This window comes from Agelaius tricolor, unplaced genomic scaffold (assembly GCF_023055355.1).
Source record: "Agelaius tricolor isolate 1412-34295 unplaced genomic scaffold, bAgeTri1.0.p SCAF_3, whole genome shotgun sequence".
Classification (NCBI taxonomy): Eukaryota; Metazoa; Chordata; class Aves; order Passeriformes; family Icteridae; genus Agelaius; species Agelaius tricolor.
This window is the reverse complement of record NW_027269263.1, coordinates 60055390-60073137: the sequence shown is the minus strand read 5'-3', so window position 1 is coordinate 60073137 and position 17748 is coordinate 60055390. Positions and strand designations below refer to the sequence as shown.

At 33.9% G+C, this 17748-nt stretch overlaps 1 protein-coding gene across 3 annotated transcripts in view; it reads left to right on the top strand.

Moving 5' to 3' along the window:
- CACNA2D1 (calcium voltage-gated channel auxiliary subunit alpha2delta 1) overlaps positions 1–17748 on the top strand; it is a 367656-nt gene that overhangs the window by 181740 nt on the left and 168168 nt on the right. For all 3 annotated transcript variants that reach the window (XM_071424021.1, XM_071424020.1, XM_071424022.1), the window contains exon 5: positions 15564–15608. In XM_071424021.1, the coding sequence (XP_071280122.1) occupies positions 15564–15608 (45 nt within the window). The remainder of the gene's footprint in view (positions 1–15563; positions 15609–17748) is intronic.

Below are 17748 nucleotides of genomic sequence, written 5' to 3'. Positions count from 1 at the left end.
TACTATGCTTACCTTCAGTAAAGGAGTGTAACTTTATAATATAAATCATTGCACGGATCTCATCTGTGCAGTTCAGTGCTTCACTGGTTGGAAACTTGCCAAAAAAGCTTTTAGAGTAGAGCAAAGAAACACCTTCAATCACTGTTGAGGGCTTTCAAGCATTCCATTTTATCTCAAAAATCAAATATGTTAAAGACATCTAATACACTTTTTTTTACTTATTGACCAGGCAACTCATTTAAAAAATGTGCAGCTTCTGAAAGAGGTGGAGGGAAGGATCTAGGTAAGAAGAAAAGAAAGAAAGGTGTGATTTTTATTATTAAGCTGCCATACATGTGCATTATCACCTTCATTTTGAATGAGGCTTTAATGTGCCTTCAGAACAAACACCTTATTAAAAGCAAGATATACTATTGTACTCCATTTATTAACATCCTGTAGGTTCTTCAGGTTAAAACTGAGAAGTACAATATGCTAAGAAAAGCTTTTGCAGGCTGCTATTGTGCACATTTTCTAAGAGTTCATTGAATCAGATGAAGCTAACTGGTTTTTTGATGTTACCTTTCACCCTCCCATTCAGTTCCTGGGATAAGTAATTCATAGCACTGTTTTAATATTCACCGTTTTAATACCAGTGAATAAGTAAAATCAATTAGAAATGGACATCAAGGGTGCTGTTTAGTTTGTCTGTAAGCTTTTTTGTCAAATATTTTCCTTTCAGAACTAACAATATATTTTTTCTGTGATTTATCATTGCCAGTATAACTAGGACATGACTAGTTTCCTCACTTTCCCAGGAAAACTCATTTTCCTGTTGGTTGTCACATATTATTCTGGCCCTTTTTACACTGAATTTAGGAAATGTGCCCATGTTTTGGGAAAAGTATTAACTAACCTAACTTTGCTGTCAATATTTACAAATTGAAATTTTTGTTATATTTACAAATTGAGAGAGGGATTTTTTTTGTTGTTGCCTTTTTTTTTGTGTGTGTGTTTGTTTGTTTGTTTGTTTGTTTTAATTTAAAACTAAAAAAACCCTGATTGAATATGCACAGGAAGTTTATCAATGGTGTAAGACTCAAATATGGCTTTTCATAATGGAGTCATACTTCTAACTTTGAGAAATTCAGAAAATATTACACAGGTTTGGTTCTTACTTCAGAGGAGGAATTCCTTTCATAATAGCAAACCTTAGAGTTTGTTTGGTTTTTTTTTAAGGAAATTAAACCCAAATATTTTTTAAATATTTCCTGCCAGAAAGAGCAAATACTATGAATATGTGTATATTCTACATGTGTTATTTCATACTAAGAATAGAACTTTTCTGAAAGCCTGAGCTGAATGGGTTGGATTTTTGGAGGAGGAGATATTTGTGGGTTTCTTAACTCCATTTACTTCTTTTTTTTCTCAAATGACAAAACCAGTGCTGTCATGCAGGCCTCATATTTTACCTTCTTCTTATGTCCCAGGGCTCCTGTAGAATGCCCGATGAAAATTCAGCTTATCTTTGTCAAAGCTCATTACCTTTAGAAAAGAACCTAAGAGGGGAGTTGGAAAGTTTCCATGTTGAAAAGTTTGTAGACCTCTACACTCCCAAGAAGCTCTGTTCCTTGAAAAGAGGCTTGTGCAGCAGATGTGAACAGAAAATGTTTGATGTCTGCACTCTTTTGCAGTTGCAATACTGTGGAAGTTTTAATAGGTATTTCTTTTTACATAGACTTTCAAATGCTCTGGGAGTGCAAGAAAATCTTATTATTAGGAGCTGCATTTTGCTCAAGGGATTTGGGAATTCTCAGCTTTCCATCTCCTGAGTATAGTGTAACTCTCCTTAGAATTTAAACAAAAGGTGCAAGTGTCTCTTTTATGTCCTGGAAATGCTGATATGTGATGGAAGTAGTGTCAGATATTTCTGTAGATTCGGCCACAAAACAAGAGATGGGCATAACACAGAGCAGGGAAATTCTTCAAAATTAGTAATATCCTAACCTGTGCTAACATCATGCAAAGAAATGCTTAAAAATTCTACCTGATTTGACCAGAAATGTAGCTGTTAAGCATTTGTTTTTGGTTTTTTTTCCCAGTTAATTCTTGCTATGAGCACATATGAACTCTTTAAATAAATACACAACCAAGTCTAGGTCTCACTGAAGGGGCATTAGGATTTAGCATGTCTGAAGAAGTCTGGGCCAGCTCTATGACTGTGATTGATGAGTTTATAGAACACACTACCATTCTGTTTTAATTTTCCCATTTGTTAGTAACAAATTACATTGCACTGAAATACTGTGAATTATAACTTTCTTGTAAATGTGAGAATAAATATAAAAACTATCAGACCAGATCCTCACATTTAAAAATGGGTGAATAATCCCTGATGAATTATTAATTCAGGTAGGATTGTCTTATTCCTTTGGGCATTACCATCTCTCAGGAGGGTAACTTCAGTTTTGCATTTCTTAAGAGTTACACAGGAGTACAGTAAAACTAAGAGGGTTGGCTCAGTTGATATTTTTCTGTGCTTGCACAAAATTCCAGTGTTTTCACCTCATAAAACTTCTTGTGCTTTGTCTGTGAGGTTTTTCCCTACATAAAAGTTTAAAGAAAACTTCCAGCAAAAGTTTTCTACCAGACTGGATATTCTCCATATGGGCAAGTTTCATCTAATTTGCTATGGCATCATAGTATAAAGGACCTTTAGACTTAAGGTATTCTAAATTCTCATTGAAGAAGTTTTGCCATAGCACTTCCCCAACTTTCAGATAGAACATTTCAATTTTATTTTACCAATATTTGCAGATATTTTCTGCTAAAGCTGTGTTGCTCTGAAACAGGGTGGTTTGATTTCTTTTCATTTTTGGTGAGAGATACCAGCAAAAAACCCCAAAAGCTGGATTAAGACTGAAGTTGTTTTCTTTTTCAAAAACATGCCATTAATATATTTATAAATCCCAAATGATGGCTGCCATTTCTTCTGCTGATGGTTGACTTACTTTCCTTATTACAGGAATGATACCAAATGGGTGATTTAATTCCAGATACTTCCAGTCTCTCTCGATCTCTAATGTTCTGGGTCTACATTAATTACATCAGGACATGTAAGAGTATGTGAGCATATAAAACCTGCTGAGATGATGTTGGAGGCATGCAGAAAAGCCAGACAGGGTGTTGCCTCCTAGAGACCTGCCAGCTGAGTTGAGAAGGGTTCCTGGTGCATTGCTTACATGTCTTGGGCACAGCTGAAACAAGCACAACATGGATGAAAGCAGAGTGTGTTCAGGTTTGATCTGGGTTTTATTTTGAAACACTTACATCATATTCTCTTTGAAGAATAAAGCATGGTCTATCCTAAAAAGTCCCATAGTTACACATCAGTAAGCACCCTGTGTAAAGAATAAGCACCAAGAGGAAATACTGTTCACCAAGAGGAAATACTGTTCAAGATAAAATAAGTTTTATTTACAGCAATAGATACTTAACAGTTACAGATAAATAAATCTTGAAAATTGGAAAGCAAAATCCATAAATTTAGTAAGTTCTTCAGACATTCAATTAACAGTAGTAGGGAAAAAATCCCACAATTTCTGTGAAAATATTTACAATATTATGAACTATAGTTATATTCACCATATTACAATATTGTGAACTATGAATGATGCTTTTATGAAAAATAACTATGACATGGACAGGACTTCCTTTAACATCAGTAGGTTTTACTGAAATTATAATACTGAAATGTTAATAATTCACTGAAGTGTTTACATGTTCTAGTAAGAGTAGATTAGTGCAAATCCATCTATTTAATTGAAGTTGTGTATGTTTGTCAAGAATAGGATGCACTTAATTCATCCAGCTCCTCATGTCATCTCTATACTGATAAGAAAATATTAAGATAAATACAACTGAATTCATCAAATGCTTTTATGTCTGCATGAGCTCTACAATACTATATTTTCAAGAGCTTGAAATGTTTGAATATGAAACAGAGAAAATAGTCTTTATTGCTTGGAGATAATGAACTAAAACTTACAGAATTCTGAAATACTGGATTTGCTTTTCCCTATTGCTCAGTGTTCATAAACAATATTTAGGTGATATTTTGAGAATCAGACAAATTTTAAGATTGTGCTGGGCCTACTTTAATGGGTGGGAGTTATTTATACACAGATATCAGTTGTATAAATTTTCCTCTGTGTTTATACTTACACATGTATTTATATTTAAATTTGAGAGATATTATATATCTCTCAAAGAGATCATCTCATGTGTTTGAGTATTTATGTCTATGAACAGGAACTCACTTTTAGCTGAGTCCTATGGAGGTCTACAAAGGGCTAACTCTGGTGGGCTCCGATACTTTGAGTTTCTCAAATAGTTAAACTATTATGTGCTCATACTTTTGAAATTTTACCTCTTTCATGTTTTAAACCCCAGGAATATTTCACATTCAGTGTGAACAGTGGCTTACTGCAAAAGAGAAATCCTAGCCCTTGGGGTCAATTTGTACAGTTGGCTAATGCTCACTCTGTGCAGGAACCCATGGTTTACTCATGTCTGTGATTTTCAGTTCATAACACACAGCCTGTGCTGCTCTCATTCAGGAGAGTGGGGTTCAACATCAATTTGTTCAACATCAACTAAAATAATTTTGGAGGACTTTTCTAGGCAAAGAGTGGCTAATTTAGGATGGTTTCTGTTCATTTAGTTTTCTGGAGCTGTAAGAGTTATCTGCCCATCATGTTCAGTAAACTTCCTAAAGTGAAACCAAAAGAAAACAATCTCCAACAAGGTGGATTGCAAGTTTTTAACATGGGCTGTGTAAAATGAGAAGGGGGAATGGGAGGGAAGGGAAGGGAAAGAGGCCCAGGAAGTTTTGTCTGTTATCAAAGAGGCCATTGATGGAACAGTTTGGAGTGACTGCTTTGCTGCAATAGTCGCTGCTCTTCTCCCCAGTTTTCATTGCTATGGCTTCTGTGGGTGTGCACATGACATCACCCTTGACAAGACACTTTGCAGCATTCCTTCTTCTTCCTCTATCAGCCTAAGTTTCCCAAATACCTTTTTAAACACTTGTAGTTTCTCCCTCTTGTGCTTTCTGCAATCTCAGCTCACACTTGTGTAGTACTGTGTAGTGGTGCTGTGGAGAGCTGAGCCGAGATAGTCCCAAGCAACACAGCATAAATTTCAGGGAACAAAATGATGCATTTCTTCAAACTAAAATCAGTTTAATACATGCTTTGCAATTTACTTCATTCTCTCTTCTTCACTGTGATCTTCCAGTGCTAATTTATTTTTTCAGTTGCCTTGGTTAGGTTTGCAGGAACTTTTCTGTCTTTCTTAACAAATACCTGCCTTCATTTCATTTTTTATTTTTACAAGAGAGAGCTATTTTGCTTGTTCAAAATTTCTCACATTGTCTCTTTCTTCAGATCTTCACACTTCTGTGATATATCTGTCTGTCCACCCTGAATTTTTAAAAAAAGAGATGAATTTCAAAGTGCTGATTTGTATGAGAATTTGAAAGTGAGTAATACAGTGTAAGGGCCCAAACTTACATATGTTACCATAGACTCTGGGAATGATAAAATGCTGTAAACTTAATAACTCTCTGCCTAGAATAAGATTCCTTTATACAAAAAATATTTTTTGAATTGTGTGCAGTTGTTGAACCAGAAGGATGTGCAAATCCATAATTAGATGATTCCTTCTCTGAGTTGTAAAGCCCAGGAGTGTTCCCAAGGAAAGATTGCTGTTCTCTCCATCCCACTGACAGCCAGCAGCCATCAGTCTGGCTTTCAAAGGTTTCTCTCTATTTCTTCTCAGTTTGTGGCATAAGCATCAAATACTTGATGAATGAAAACCCCTGTTGTGATCCATGTGAGGAAACACAAACCCCTTTTCATTTAATGCTGTTGTTAAGATGGAAAATGAGAAACATAACAGCAAGATATTGATAGAACTCTTAAATCCTATTTCTCTTCTGTATGACTTCCAGCATACCGATGTAACACCAATAATTAAGAAGAAAAATAACTGTTCTATTTTTTTTTATATGAACCTTTTGCTTGTAGTGATTAACTAGAAAAGTCTTCATTTCATACTCAATAGCAAAAGGAATATTTTCCAGCTGCTGGCTTGTCTCATGCTACTGAGCTATTCTGAAATAAGGTGTGCTCCTGAAGCTTTGCTTTATTGCAGTGGTTGAGTGCAAGACATGCACAAAACAGCTGCCAAAGCTGAATAATTAAATTATGATTCCTTCTGTTCTTTATTCATTAGGTGAGCTTGGGATAATTCTTAGAACCTGGTAACTGCTTTCCAGAGCTGCTTTCTTTTTAAGACATCAGAGGTAGAGGAAAAATGATTTAGATTCAAGTCTTAAGAAAGATTTGTCTTTATAAGAGACCCATTAAAAAAATCAACAGTCAATATGCCAGAAATTTGTTACATGGGTAAGCCAAAGCAATCTGAAAAAAAACACCATAGCCTGATATGTTTGGAACTTTATTACCTTTTGTAAAGGCACTTTTCACATTCAGGAGGAAATTGAGAGATTTAGTTGAGTTTTTTCCTAATTTTCATGAAAATTGTGTAAGATGAGTTATAGCAATCATTTTGAAGATTTTTTTAATTATTTTTTGGTATGTCATAACCCTCTGGGGTCTAACAACACATTTTAAGTGATTGAGTAAACTCAGTGAAGAATTGGTCCAAAGAAAGAAATCAGTGTTTTTAAAAATATTAGAAATCACTAAATTTACAGGTCAATGTCAGCCTTGTAAAATATGATCCAAATTTTGGATCATACTTTCATAATTCATATATGAAATTTTTTTCCTGTGTTACACAGGATTGTAATATCCCATAGAAAGAGCCTAAAATCTTCTTATATTTTAATTTTTACATGTGGATAAATAAAAAGCTGTGTAAGGCTCTCTGCTGTTGCTGTTTAAGGGAAAGTTATGCAAAATGTTGGCATTTTTCTATTCCAGTGAGATTCTTAAAATACATTTATGTTTTTTGGGTACTATTGCTTAGAATTTACTTACAGTGACTCTTTGTGTGATGTATTTCTTATGATACATTTTTTTGGGGGGTTTTTTTGGTTTGTTTTTTTTTGTGAAGACAAGCCTTGAATTATACACACTTCAGCCACTCTCATGGATCACCAAGAAGCTACCCTCAACTTTTTACTCCATTGTGGTGTCATATGCCTAAAATTTGATTCCTTTTTGTAGCAACTGATTGCAGCATTGCTAAACATGGTCTTATTTGTTGGTTGTAGTGGATAGAACACAGAAGAAATGTAACAAATGCACACACATTTTTTGGGGGGAACAAATTCTACTAAATGTTTGCCTCTTGCTTTGTAGAAAATAATTTTCTCAAGGGCTTTTGAAGATTTTTTGGAGTTGGAGAACTGACATATTTTTTATATTTGGTTATGATAGTGCAAGTGGTTCATTGCATCCCAGCACCTACACAGATATGAATTCAGAATGCCAATTTCTTCTGAATCCAAAGGAAATTTATGTCCAAATTGTTTAACTAGGCTCCTGTACTCTAATTTTGCACTATTTACAAAATAAAAAATATGCAATTAGTAGAGACAGTTTTCAAAAACTTTATTTTATTTTATATTCTTTCATCAACTAAAGAAAGTAATGCTGAATAAATTATAGTTAACATACTTTGCTGCTTTAATTAAACTGATCAGATAGTGTGATATAGAGGTTAATTAGCTGCTAACAAATTAATTTCATTTTCCCACCTGGAAATCTGCTTTGTAATCAATTGCATTTTGCCTTATAAAAATAAATTGCTTATTCTTTGAGGAAGCTATTGTGATGAGAAAATTAGCAGTTTCCTGGACCTTTTGGACGAATTTATTTACCAAAATTAAAATTGATTTGAAATATTTTTGTTTCTCAGTCTTCCTTGTTTTTGGCTTAGAGCACTGGAGGAAGAATGAAGAGGATGGATATTCCTATCTCTTTATATATGTAGCTGGTTCTTTAAATTAAATTTAAAGCTTGTTCTTTAAGTTTGGTAACTCCAAAAGAGTCTCCTTATGATTTACTTTCCTGGTCATTTGTCACTCATGCAAGTACATAAAATCCTAGGTTTTACTATGGATCAAAATACCATTCTTGAGAATAATTTTTCAGCTTGACTAACTAAAAGAAGTCAGTCTGTGATATAGGCAGCTATACCAAAGAACAATATCCATGTGGTTTTGCAAATTTAAATTTTCAGTCACTAATTTTTTCATTCCTGCATGAAGTATTTGGCCTTTGATGCTTTGCAACCAAAAAAATGCTTAATAGTTTGCCACATTTAATTTGCTTAGTTTACCAGTTGCACTAAAAAATTGCAGTAAATTAAATAAGTCACCAAAATAAATAACAATTCATTAAAAAAAATAGACTGTACTTACCATTAGGCAAATTAGCAAAATTCCATTGTTATATTAACAATTATCTGCATGTCCAACAAAGTTTGGTGTTGACTCCAGGCCATTGAGCCAGAGGATGTCTTCATGCAGAAGTTTTTTGTGGAGTATATTGTATTCTTTCAGGAGAACAGACATCTCTGTAGATTTTGATTTGGGTGTGTGTTTGTCTGACTTGTATTTCTCATCTTTTGGGCTCTATTACATTTAACCTCACACATACAACTACTTTTGACTTTTAATTCTACAGTCAAAGTGCAATTAGTACTTGAAATGTATTCTTAACTTTTTTGCATGAAGTTAAATATCATCCTGGCAGCTTAAGTAGTCCAGTGGCAGTTTCTAACAGTTATTCTTACAGTGAAAAATACCTTAAAATTTTAGAAATTTTTTTGACATGGAGAAGTTTTGCCTATTTTTTACAGTTTATGTGATGAATTCTAGAGATCTGAGGACACAAGTGCTCTTTTTAATGTTTGTTATCCTTCTTTTTGATGTTATGTAGGTACACCTTAATGCTCTTCACTGATTCCCTTTTTTTGAAGTAAATGTATAATGTAGCATAATATGGACACTGAGGCAAAGGAAAAAAAAAAAAGAAACAAAACCCCTACTTCTTGTGTCCTGTGAAAACTAGAAGGGTTTCCTCCTGAGATTTGAATATGATATAAAAAAAAAAAAAAACTTCTTACTCAGCTTTACTAATTATAATTTGCACGAGCCAAATGAAATCAAGTGCGGTTAAATTGAGCACATAATCAGATATTGTCCCAGTGAGCAGGAGGGCACAGGGAAATGTGTCACTGTGAGGGTCAGGCCATTGAGGGCACCAGGAGCAGATGGGTGACAGCTCCACCTGTGCTCCCAGAGTGGCTGAGACCTGCCCTGGGGACTGCACTGCCAGGGCCCCGCCTGGGCTGTGGGATGTGAGATACCTGGAGAATATTTATGGTGGAGTCTCAGGTATTTCAAATTTTCTTCCAAGTTTAGACCTCAACACACTCTTCCAAGATCTCAGTTTTTAACTCAGATGCCTAAAACCTGACCACCATCAATGCTGTAATCTGTGGATCAAATCTCAGATCAAAAATCCTCAGAATCCATGTCAAGGGCTTCAAAGAATATCTTTCCTGTAGTGTATTTTTATCTGGATTCTGGATGTGTGCATTACACTTACCTAACATCTTTTGAAATGAGGTTTTTATGTTTTAGTCCTGCTGTTGAGCATGCAGGTGATTGATAAATTATTATTTATTTATCACTCTGATGCAGCTGTGAATGATCAGGTGAGCCCCTCATGAAAGCTGACAGTAAATTTTGAAGGTTTCTGGGTTGATAATTTCAGTGAAGGAATTACCTGTAAATGAATGCTGAAAAAGTTGATCTTTCTCACCATTTAAAAGAAAGAATAGTCTATGCCAATGTGCAGTACCTTTAATGCTCCTTTATGTTATTTCCTGTAATCTTCACCTTCATCTTTTCATTTCAATTATTAGTCTCAGTGGAGTCTTGAGAAAAGTCCTTTACACAAATCTGATGAAAAAGGCTTATCATAAATTATAGTGCAGACCTGGAAGGTTTTAATTAGTGTATGAAATTTAATATTCTGACAAAGCAGTTATTTAATCAAATCAAGTTAGGAGGAAAAATGTCTAACCCGAGTGACTCATTTGTCCATATTTTGGGTAAGATAGCGACATATTTCTTGATAGATTATTATTTCACAATTTTATTTTTTTACTTTAATAATTTTATTTTTAAAATATCTTGATTCTATGTCTAGTCTTCCTGTTTTAAACGAATTTACAATTTCTTAAAGCACACAGGCACTGTAATTGCATCCATACACTGTAATTATGATTGCAACTGGTTTACTGTATTGCCTGAAATTTTGTTCACTTTAAGGATAAGTGACAAATCAGTATTTTTGCATATGGATACTGAAGGGAAAAAAGAAGTTATTAGCAGCTAAGCTACTTATTTTATATGTGTCATTTCACTTCTGTAAAATCACAAAGCTGTAACAAAAGAGATAGGAGTAGTTGACATTCTTTCTTTTTTTTCCCCTGTTTGCAGGCTTTTATTCCCTGACATTATCCTATTTAGAAACAGATGTAATTTTTTATGTGTGGTAGGCCATATTTAGCTTTCTTTTCTGAGGTGTTTATTGTGCCTTAAACTGCATGTCAGACTGTATAAGGGATTAAATTAAAACTGCCTGGATTATTTTTCATAGAATTTCTAAGGATGGGTTTAAACCTTAATTACCCCAAAGGTATTAGAGTGAACTTTTTAAATAAATTTCTTTATTCAAGGGGATGCAAAATTTTTTTTTTTTTTAATTAAAATGGATGTTTTGCCAACACTTCATGAAATGCTTTTTTAGAATTTGTAGGCATTTACATTCATTTCCTTTGGTCTGCCTAAAGAGTGAAATGGACCAGTATTATTATTATTATTGCTTTATGCTAAACAAAAGGACTCCCAGTTTTTTCACTAATAAGTATGTCTTTACCAAGTGTGTGGGACTAATATGATTTTAAAATGTTGACCAAATTTCTATCTGTAATTTTAAGACCTTTTTTGTTACAACTGAAGAGTCAAGATCAGACTTTTATTTGCTATATGGTTTGGTTTCTCCCTGATTTTGATTTCTTTCTCTACCTCTTACCTCCAAACTAAAAGAATCCTCACTACTTGCAGATTATCTGCAATATAGAGCAGCATTTTTACATTGACTCACTTTGGGTCCTTTAGAACTTCTTGGGTAAAATACTTAGAAGTTGTGGGAAGTATCCTGTTTTAAAACAAAATCCAAATAAACATATTTGGTTGTAATTTCAGATTTTAAAGTGTGTAGTTATAATTATGCAGTAATATGTATTTGAAATAGAATCTGATACAATAATTTTAAGTTTGCTTCCAGGGGTTTGCTGAAGAAAATCTTTGAGTTGTAGAAACCTTTAACTGAAGCTCTTCTGTTTTATTTTCTGAGGGAGTTCATTATTTTCTAGTGTCTCTGTAATAGCAAAAAGTGTAATTTTTTTACTTTAACATTTTACCTACAATTCTGGAAATGCAGCTTTTAAGGAAAAAAGGGTAAATGTGACATCTGTCAAAATTAATACATTATATTAATTTCTTACAATGTGAAAAGATGCAGAAAGCCTTTTTCCCTCCCCGCCCCTTTTTTTTAATATATAATCTATTTGTTTTCTTGTGGTTCATTATAGAGTCTCATAAGGTTCTGTAATTGATTTCAAGCCAATCTCCCCTGTAGGCCTAACACCATTTTAGGCTGCATCATGGGCCCTGGGTCCTGTAGGGTCTCTAGGAAGCCCACAGATAGATCTGAGGTTTTATATAATTTTAACCACAGCTTCCATGAAAGCAGCATTTCTAAAAAGACTGCATTGGATGTCTGCTGAAAAAGACTTAAAATGAATCTTTACACTGGTTGGTGGAGCACAAACTGCATGTACAGTTCTTGGAATTCTAGCCTAAGATTTGGAGAGGAGATGTTCCTGTAGACACCACCACATGGCAGCAATGACCAGGAGCTTTCCTTTTGGCACTTGGTAAAGGAGGAGGTACATTTCCTACCAGCAAAATGACATAGATATGCTATTGCAATTTTTGCAATACATAATTATCTGTAGTGTCCATCTGTTCTGTTGCAATGTAACCCCTTGTTGTTCTTGAAAGAACTAGATTGTAAAAAGCAGTTTCCTGAGATGAAAAGCCAACTGCAGCTTCATCCATGTAATCCTGAGCTGACCTTAGGCATTTATGTGCTGAATCAATGGACTGTCTGTGAACTTGCTCTGAAGAGAAACAAAATATGAGTGTAAGTTAGTGTTGGTGTGGGCTTAAATTTCATCTGCAGATTTTCTGAAAGCCAAAGTTTTCCCACACTTTTCTTCTCTAGACACAGAGATTATAGAGACCACCAGCTTCAGATTCTGTGGGCTGAAATTTAAGCATTTATTGATAGTACCCAATATGTAATGTTACACATTTGAATTGTTTTATACCTCAAGCTGGAAAACAGAGGGCTATTGAAATGAAAAGCAATTTAAAGACAGTGGAATAATCTCACTTCAACAGACAATGCTGTCAGTGAAAGCATGGAAGAAAAACTAAGATTAGGAAAGAATAGAAAATAGTAAGAATCAAAAATAAAACATTTATGACCTTGTCCTTAATGTAATTTTTATCTGGCTTTCCTGATGTCTTTTGCAGATACTAAAAATTTTTGCTTTGAAAGGGGAACTAAAGATGGTGAAAACCATAAAATCATATATTGATACTACACTACAGTTTTTCCTATATGCATATGGTCTTTCAAAGTCATTCTTTTATAAGTTCAGCTTCAGGACTGCATTACTAAATCCCTTCATTGGTGAACAGAAGTAAAAGTGGGTCTTTACCCTCTCTTTTGCACAGAATTACTGGATAAAGAACAAAAATAAAAATCTAGGCTATTTACACTCTACCTTCAGTTTGCTGACCAAGTTTGCAGTATTACTTGGTGCCAGAAGTGTGCAGCAGTGGGAAGATTCAAATTTGTTGTGTCAAGAAGTTAATAAATAACTAAACTACTCGCTTGAGAGCCAGCAACAAAGCAATTTGTTCTTGCCAACTGGAAGTGGTTAAATGATGAAAAATTGTCCTCTAAAGATCTGAGTGATCCATGAATCTAATTTGTGAACCATACAGCATTCAGTGTGTTGTAGCACTGGGTATCTCATATTTTCTATATTAAGAGTAGTGAGATATGTCCAATGTCAGTGTCAGTTTATTCATTATATAGGTAATATCTCCAGGCAGGGTAATGGACAACAAGATATGAATAACCTTACAAAAAATATCTAAGTCATTTGGGCAGGAAGTGTTTATTTTCATTAACTTGTAAATATGTCATGTTCCTGAAATGTTATTCTAAAAGGTGATTTAAAAAATGCTGTTCAGTCCAGTATAGATAAATAGTAAAGCTGTGACAGCTTTGAAAAATTTAAACAGATAAATAAAAATATAAGACAAGGAAAATAAAGAGTCATTTTGTGGAAGTACATGAAGAGAGTTTTGTCTGTTGATGACAGTGTTAAAAATCCTATACAATAATGATTTGATAGCAGGATAAGCAAGAGCAGTAGAGAGGGACTCAGGAAATAAACTCATGTCTAGATGAGAGTCAATACAAGAGAGGGCCTAATAGAAATTGTATTTTATGAAAATGTTCATTCTAAAAACAAAAGCTGTAAACAAAACCAATATAGCCAGTTAATTATGTCTGCATTGCTTTTCCTGCTCTCATTTTTCCTGCACAAAACCTTCTAGGGATGAGAGTTGCAGTAAATAAAATGTGGAAATTTTTTTTTTTTTTTTTAACTGAACAGATTATCATGTCATGAAAACACTTGTGTTAATATTTGTGGCTGCATCCTTTGCAGCTTCAAATGTTGCCTGCTAAGGAATCAGAGGGGCTTTTGAACCAATCACTTTATTTACAGAACAGTTATTTTGTACATAGCAATTTACAAAGTGAAGAGGAACCAAAGAAAATGGAACCTTTGCCTCTTCTGACTTACTTAAAGACTTCCACAAACATTATGTGGCCTTTTCCTTGCAACAATCAAGTGAATAAGCAATTAGCTTCAGTCTTTAATGATGAAAAGAATTTCTTCCTGTGTCTGTAATGCCTGGAGGTCTGGCTTTGATATCCAGATACAAATATTCAACCAACTGACCTATGGATAGAAAAGTGTCTTGATGGAAAAGTGGAAAAGTTCATTTTGAGGGAAAAGGATGAATTCATGTTAATAGCACTTACCTCAAAATGGCATTTAGCTCATCTGTAATATATTTCATGTTTGACTTTCTAAAAGGTCAAAAAGGAGAATAAATGATGTCATTATTTATGGAGTGAGTAAAATGATCATTTTTAAAGATGAACTGCATTACTTTGTAATACATGTCATACTTTTTTAGTGAAAGTAAAAATTGTTGTTGGCTTATCCGCTTGAAGAATGACTACTGAAATCATTCTCTCCTGTTGGTATTTATAAAAGAAAACACTTTGTTGTTTTTAACTTTTTATTTATATACATAAAAGATATTACCATAAAGAGATCTGAAAAAAAAAGATAATTTTTGGAGGTCAACAGCAATCACCTATTTCAAGCACACTGCTGGATATGAAGAAATATAACTTTTCTTTTTCTTTATTTATTCAAAATCAGTAAAGGTAATTAAAAAGACTGTTCATACATGTCTCTGTTTCATACAGAAATGCACTTAAAATTTATTTTATTTAAAAAACTTTGGGCACATCGCAGCAATTTATTTGGTGAAAAGCTACTCCAGTGAACCTAAATCTTACAAGGTTTTTAAATGGTTCAGTAATATTTAAACATGAAAAAAACCACAAAACCTGTATTCCATAGGACGTACCCCAGTTTTCAGCAAACTATAGAAGTTACCACTGAATGGAATTTCTGACTGATTTTAGAATGGGAATGAGCAATCTTCTCCCTCTATGCTTTGCTTGAATTCCATGGTACAGTGTTTCCACAGAGCTGCCAGGAGCTGCTGTGCACTTCACCAGCCAGACTCCCCTGTGATGTATTTTCACAGATTTATTTTCGCAGTGGGAGGTGAATGCAACAATAAACATGTGTACAGCAAACACTTACCCCACTTAGCAAAGCCCGTGCCTGGCTGTATCTGCTGCCTGCTGGATGTCACGGGGCATAAACCCCCTAATTGCACAGGGAAAGTCACATGTCTGTGACAGAAACAGCTCATGGAAGCCTTTTATGAGCTCTGGAGTTTGTCCAATGTTATCTGTACTTTTCTAGCTGTGTTTTGAGTGACTTATGCAGCCTCCCACGGAAGGAGCATTAAATGAGTTAAATGAATGAAGTTTAGCACGAGCATGGGAAATTGTGCATGCAACAGAGAGCAAGCAAAGATCAGAGTTTGCCATGTTTCAAAGAGAATACATAAAGAACTGGTGGTTTAGTTCAAAATGTATCTTGCAATAGTAGAGATTATTGCTACCTAAGTTTATTCTCTGCTTTCAAACTAACAATTACTTTTCTTTCTCTTACAGAATAATGATATAATCTATTACAATGCAAAAGATGATCAGAATGATGTAAGTAATATGTTTCATTTAATTTCGTTGCCTGTAATCTCAGAAAATTAGGGGAATGAAAACATTAATGAAACTTTAAGAATATCATTTAAAGATTGGGCAGAAGCAAAAAAAGCAAGAAACTTCAAAATGTCTTTAAAAGCTTCCTCAAGAGCCAGACAATATTTTATGTTTTAATTCTCAAAGTCTGTCTCCTTTCATACAGTTTGAATTACTGGTCAGGCAGAAAATGTGCTGGGACAATGAAGATCCTGACAGCAGTATAATTCACTTTTTGAAACGTAATGAAATCATAATTATAGGATTGGAGAATCAAAATGATAAATGTAAATAATTCAGTTCACTTTGAAGGAATCATTTTCTGGCCTTATTTTCCAAGATTATGTGGTGTTTTTCTCTATTCTTTGTAATAAATCTTTTACATGAGGAGGGAAAGATGTGAAATGTTACCGAATAATTATTTTCATTCACATTGTGATCATTTATGTGACTGTAATAAGATTTGGGAAAACTGAAAATCCAATCAAAAGATTTAGACTAAATGTATGATACTTCAATTCCTGGTTTACTAAAACTCTTACTTTAAAAAGGTTGAAATCTCCTATCTACCTTTAACTGTTAAAAGTCTTTATGTGTTCTGGAGACAATATAAGCTATCCTCACCTTCACTGGAGATAATACAACTGCTTGTCTTCATTATAGATTTAATTTATAAGACCATAGAAAAATGTTGTAAATGTATTAATCAGAATTGCCAGCATGCTTCATTTGCACTTTTTAATCAAGTATACTTCAGAGATTGATGGCATCACTATTTAATGGATGCTTCTGCTGTAAGGCAATTAAAGAAGGTACATAGATCATGTCAAGCAGAACTATTTTATATGGTTATATACAGTTATGAGTACCTCATTTCAGATACCACAAACTACTGTCCTGAGTTTTAAAGTTTGCGTGGTTTCAGTAAAATTCATTAGAAGTAACCTAATTTTGAGATATATTATTCTGTTCTCATTAAATTCACTGGATGGCAGGTGCTAATCTTCTCTGGAAACAGAATTACAAAGCTGAAATATTGGATTTTTAATCTCAATATACCAGATAGTAATTTTAGATTGTGGTGTGAAGTAAAAAATGTGGTATATCTGTTATGATTAAGTAGTACTGGGACAGGTCTTCAGATTACTACTTCTACAACCAAAATACAAATCTGTTCAGCAAGGCAGGAGAGGAAATACTATTTCAGAGTTTAGTCTTTGGTTTTTATTTTTATATTTTATTTTCTTCAGGACATTTATTTCCCTTCAATAAAAAAGTACACACACACACACACCAAAACAAACAAAGTTTGTTACAGCAAATATACTCCTTTATTTCTGTTTCCGTTTTATTTCTTTTTTATGTCTTTCTGAACATTCATTAGAATGAAGTTTATAATAATGTTTATTGTTGAGAAGTGATCTTATAGTGATTTTTTTTTTGAGAAGACCTTCATCTAGATCTCAACTATGTAAACACCACAGATTCTTCCCTTCTCCTGAGAAAAAGATGCTTTAGACAGCTTTTTTCTTTATATATTTAGAAAATTCAATAAAATCATCTCTGAAGCACTGGTTAGTAAAACTGTGTTTACAATCCATTCCTTTCTGTGTCTAACAAGTCCACACTTTTTTCCTCTCCCATGCTGTAAGCCTTCATTTATTCACAGGAAATGATATTGTATTTATCTTTGAGTACAATCAAGAATAATTAGTAGCAGAAATTAATTTATTAAAATTAGACATCTAAACTAATCACTGTGGGTACCTCTAGGGAGCTGTTCAGCTTGTTTTGAGACAGATGTCTAAGGTTATCTGAACTGAATCATTTCTAGGTGTGTGTTTCTCTGTGAACAGGTCCCTGTAACAGATCCTTTTAGATCTTTTGGATGCTGAAGGATCAGAAGAAATCAATCTCACAGGTCTTACCTGCCAGTTTTTATTTGTCTCCACTCATCCTTTGAATATTACAGCCTTTTCAGAAGAGCAGTCCTCTTGAATTCTGTGTATGTTTCTGGTGTATGTTTAAATACTGTAGGACAGTTTCCTTTCCTTCTTCCCATTCCCATACCACATTCAGGAGATCCTTCTCTCATTTTTCA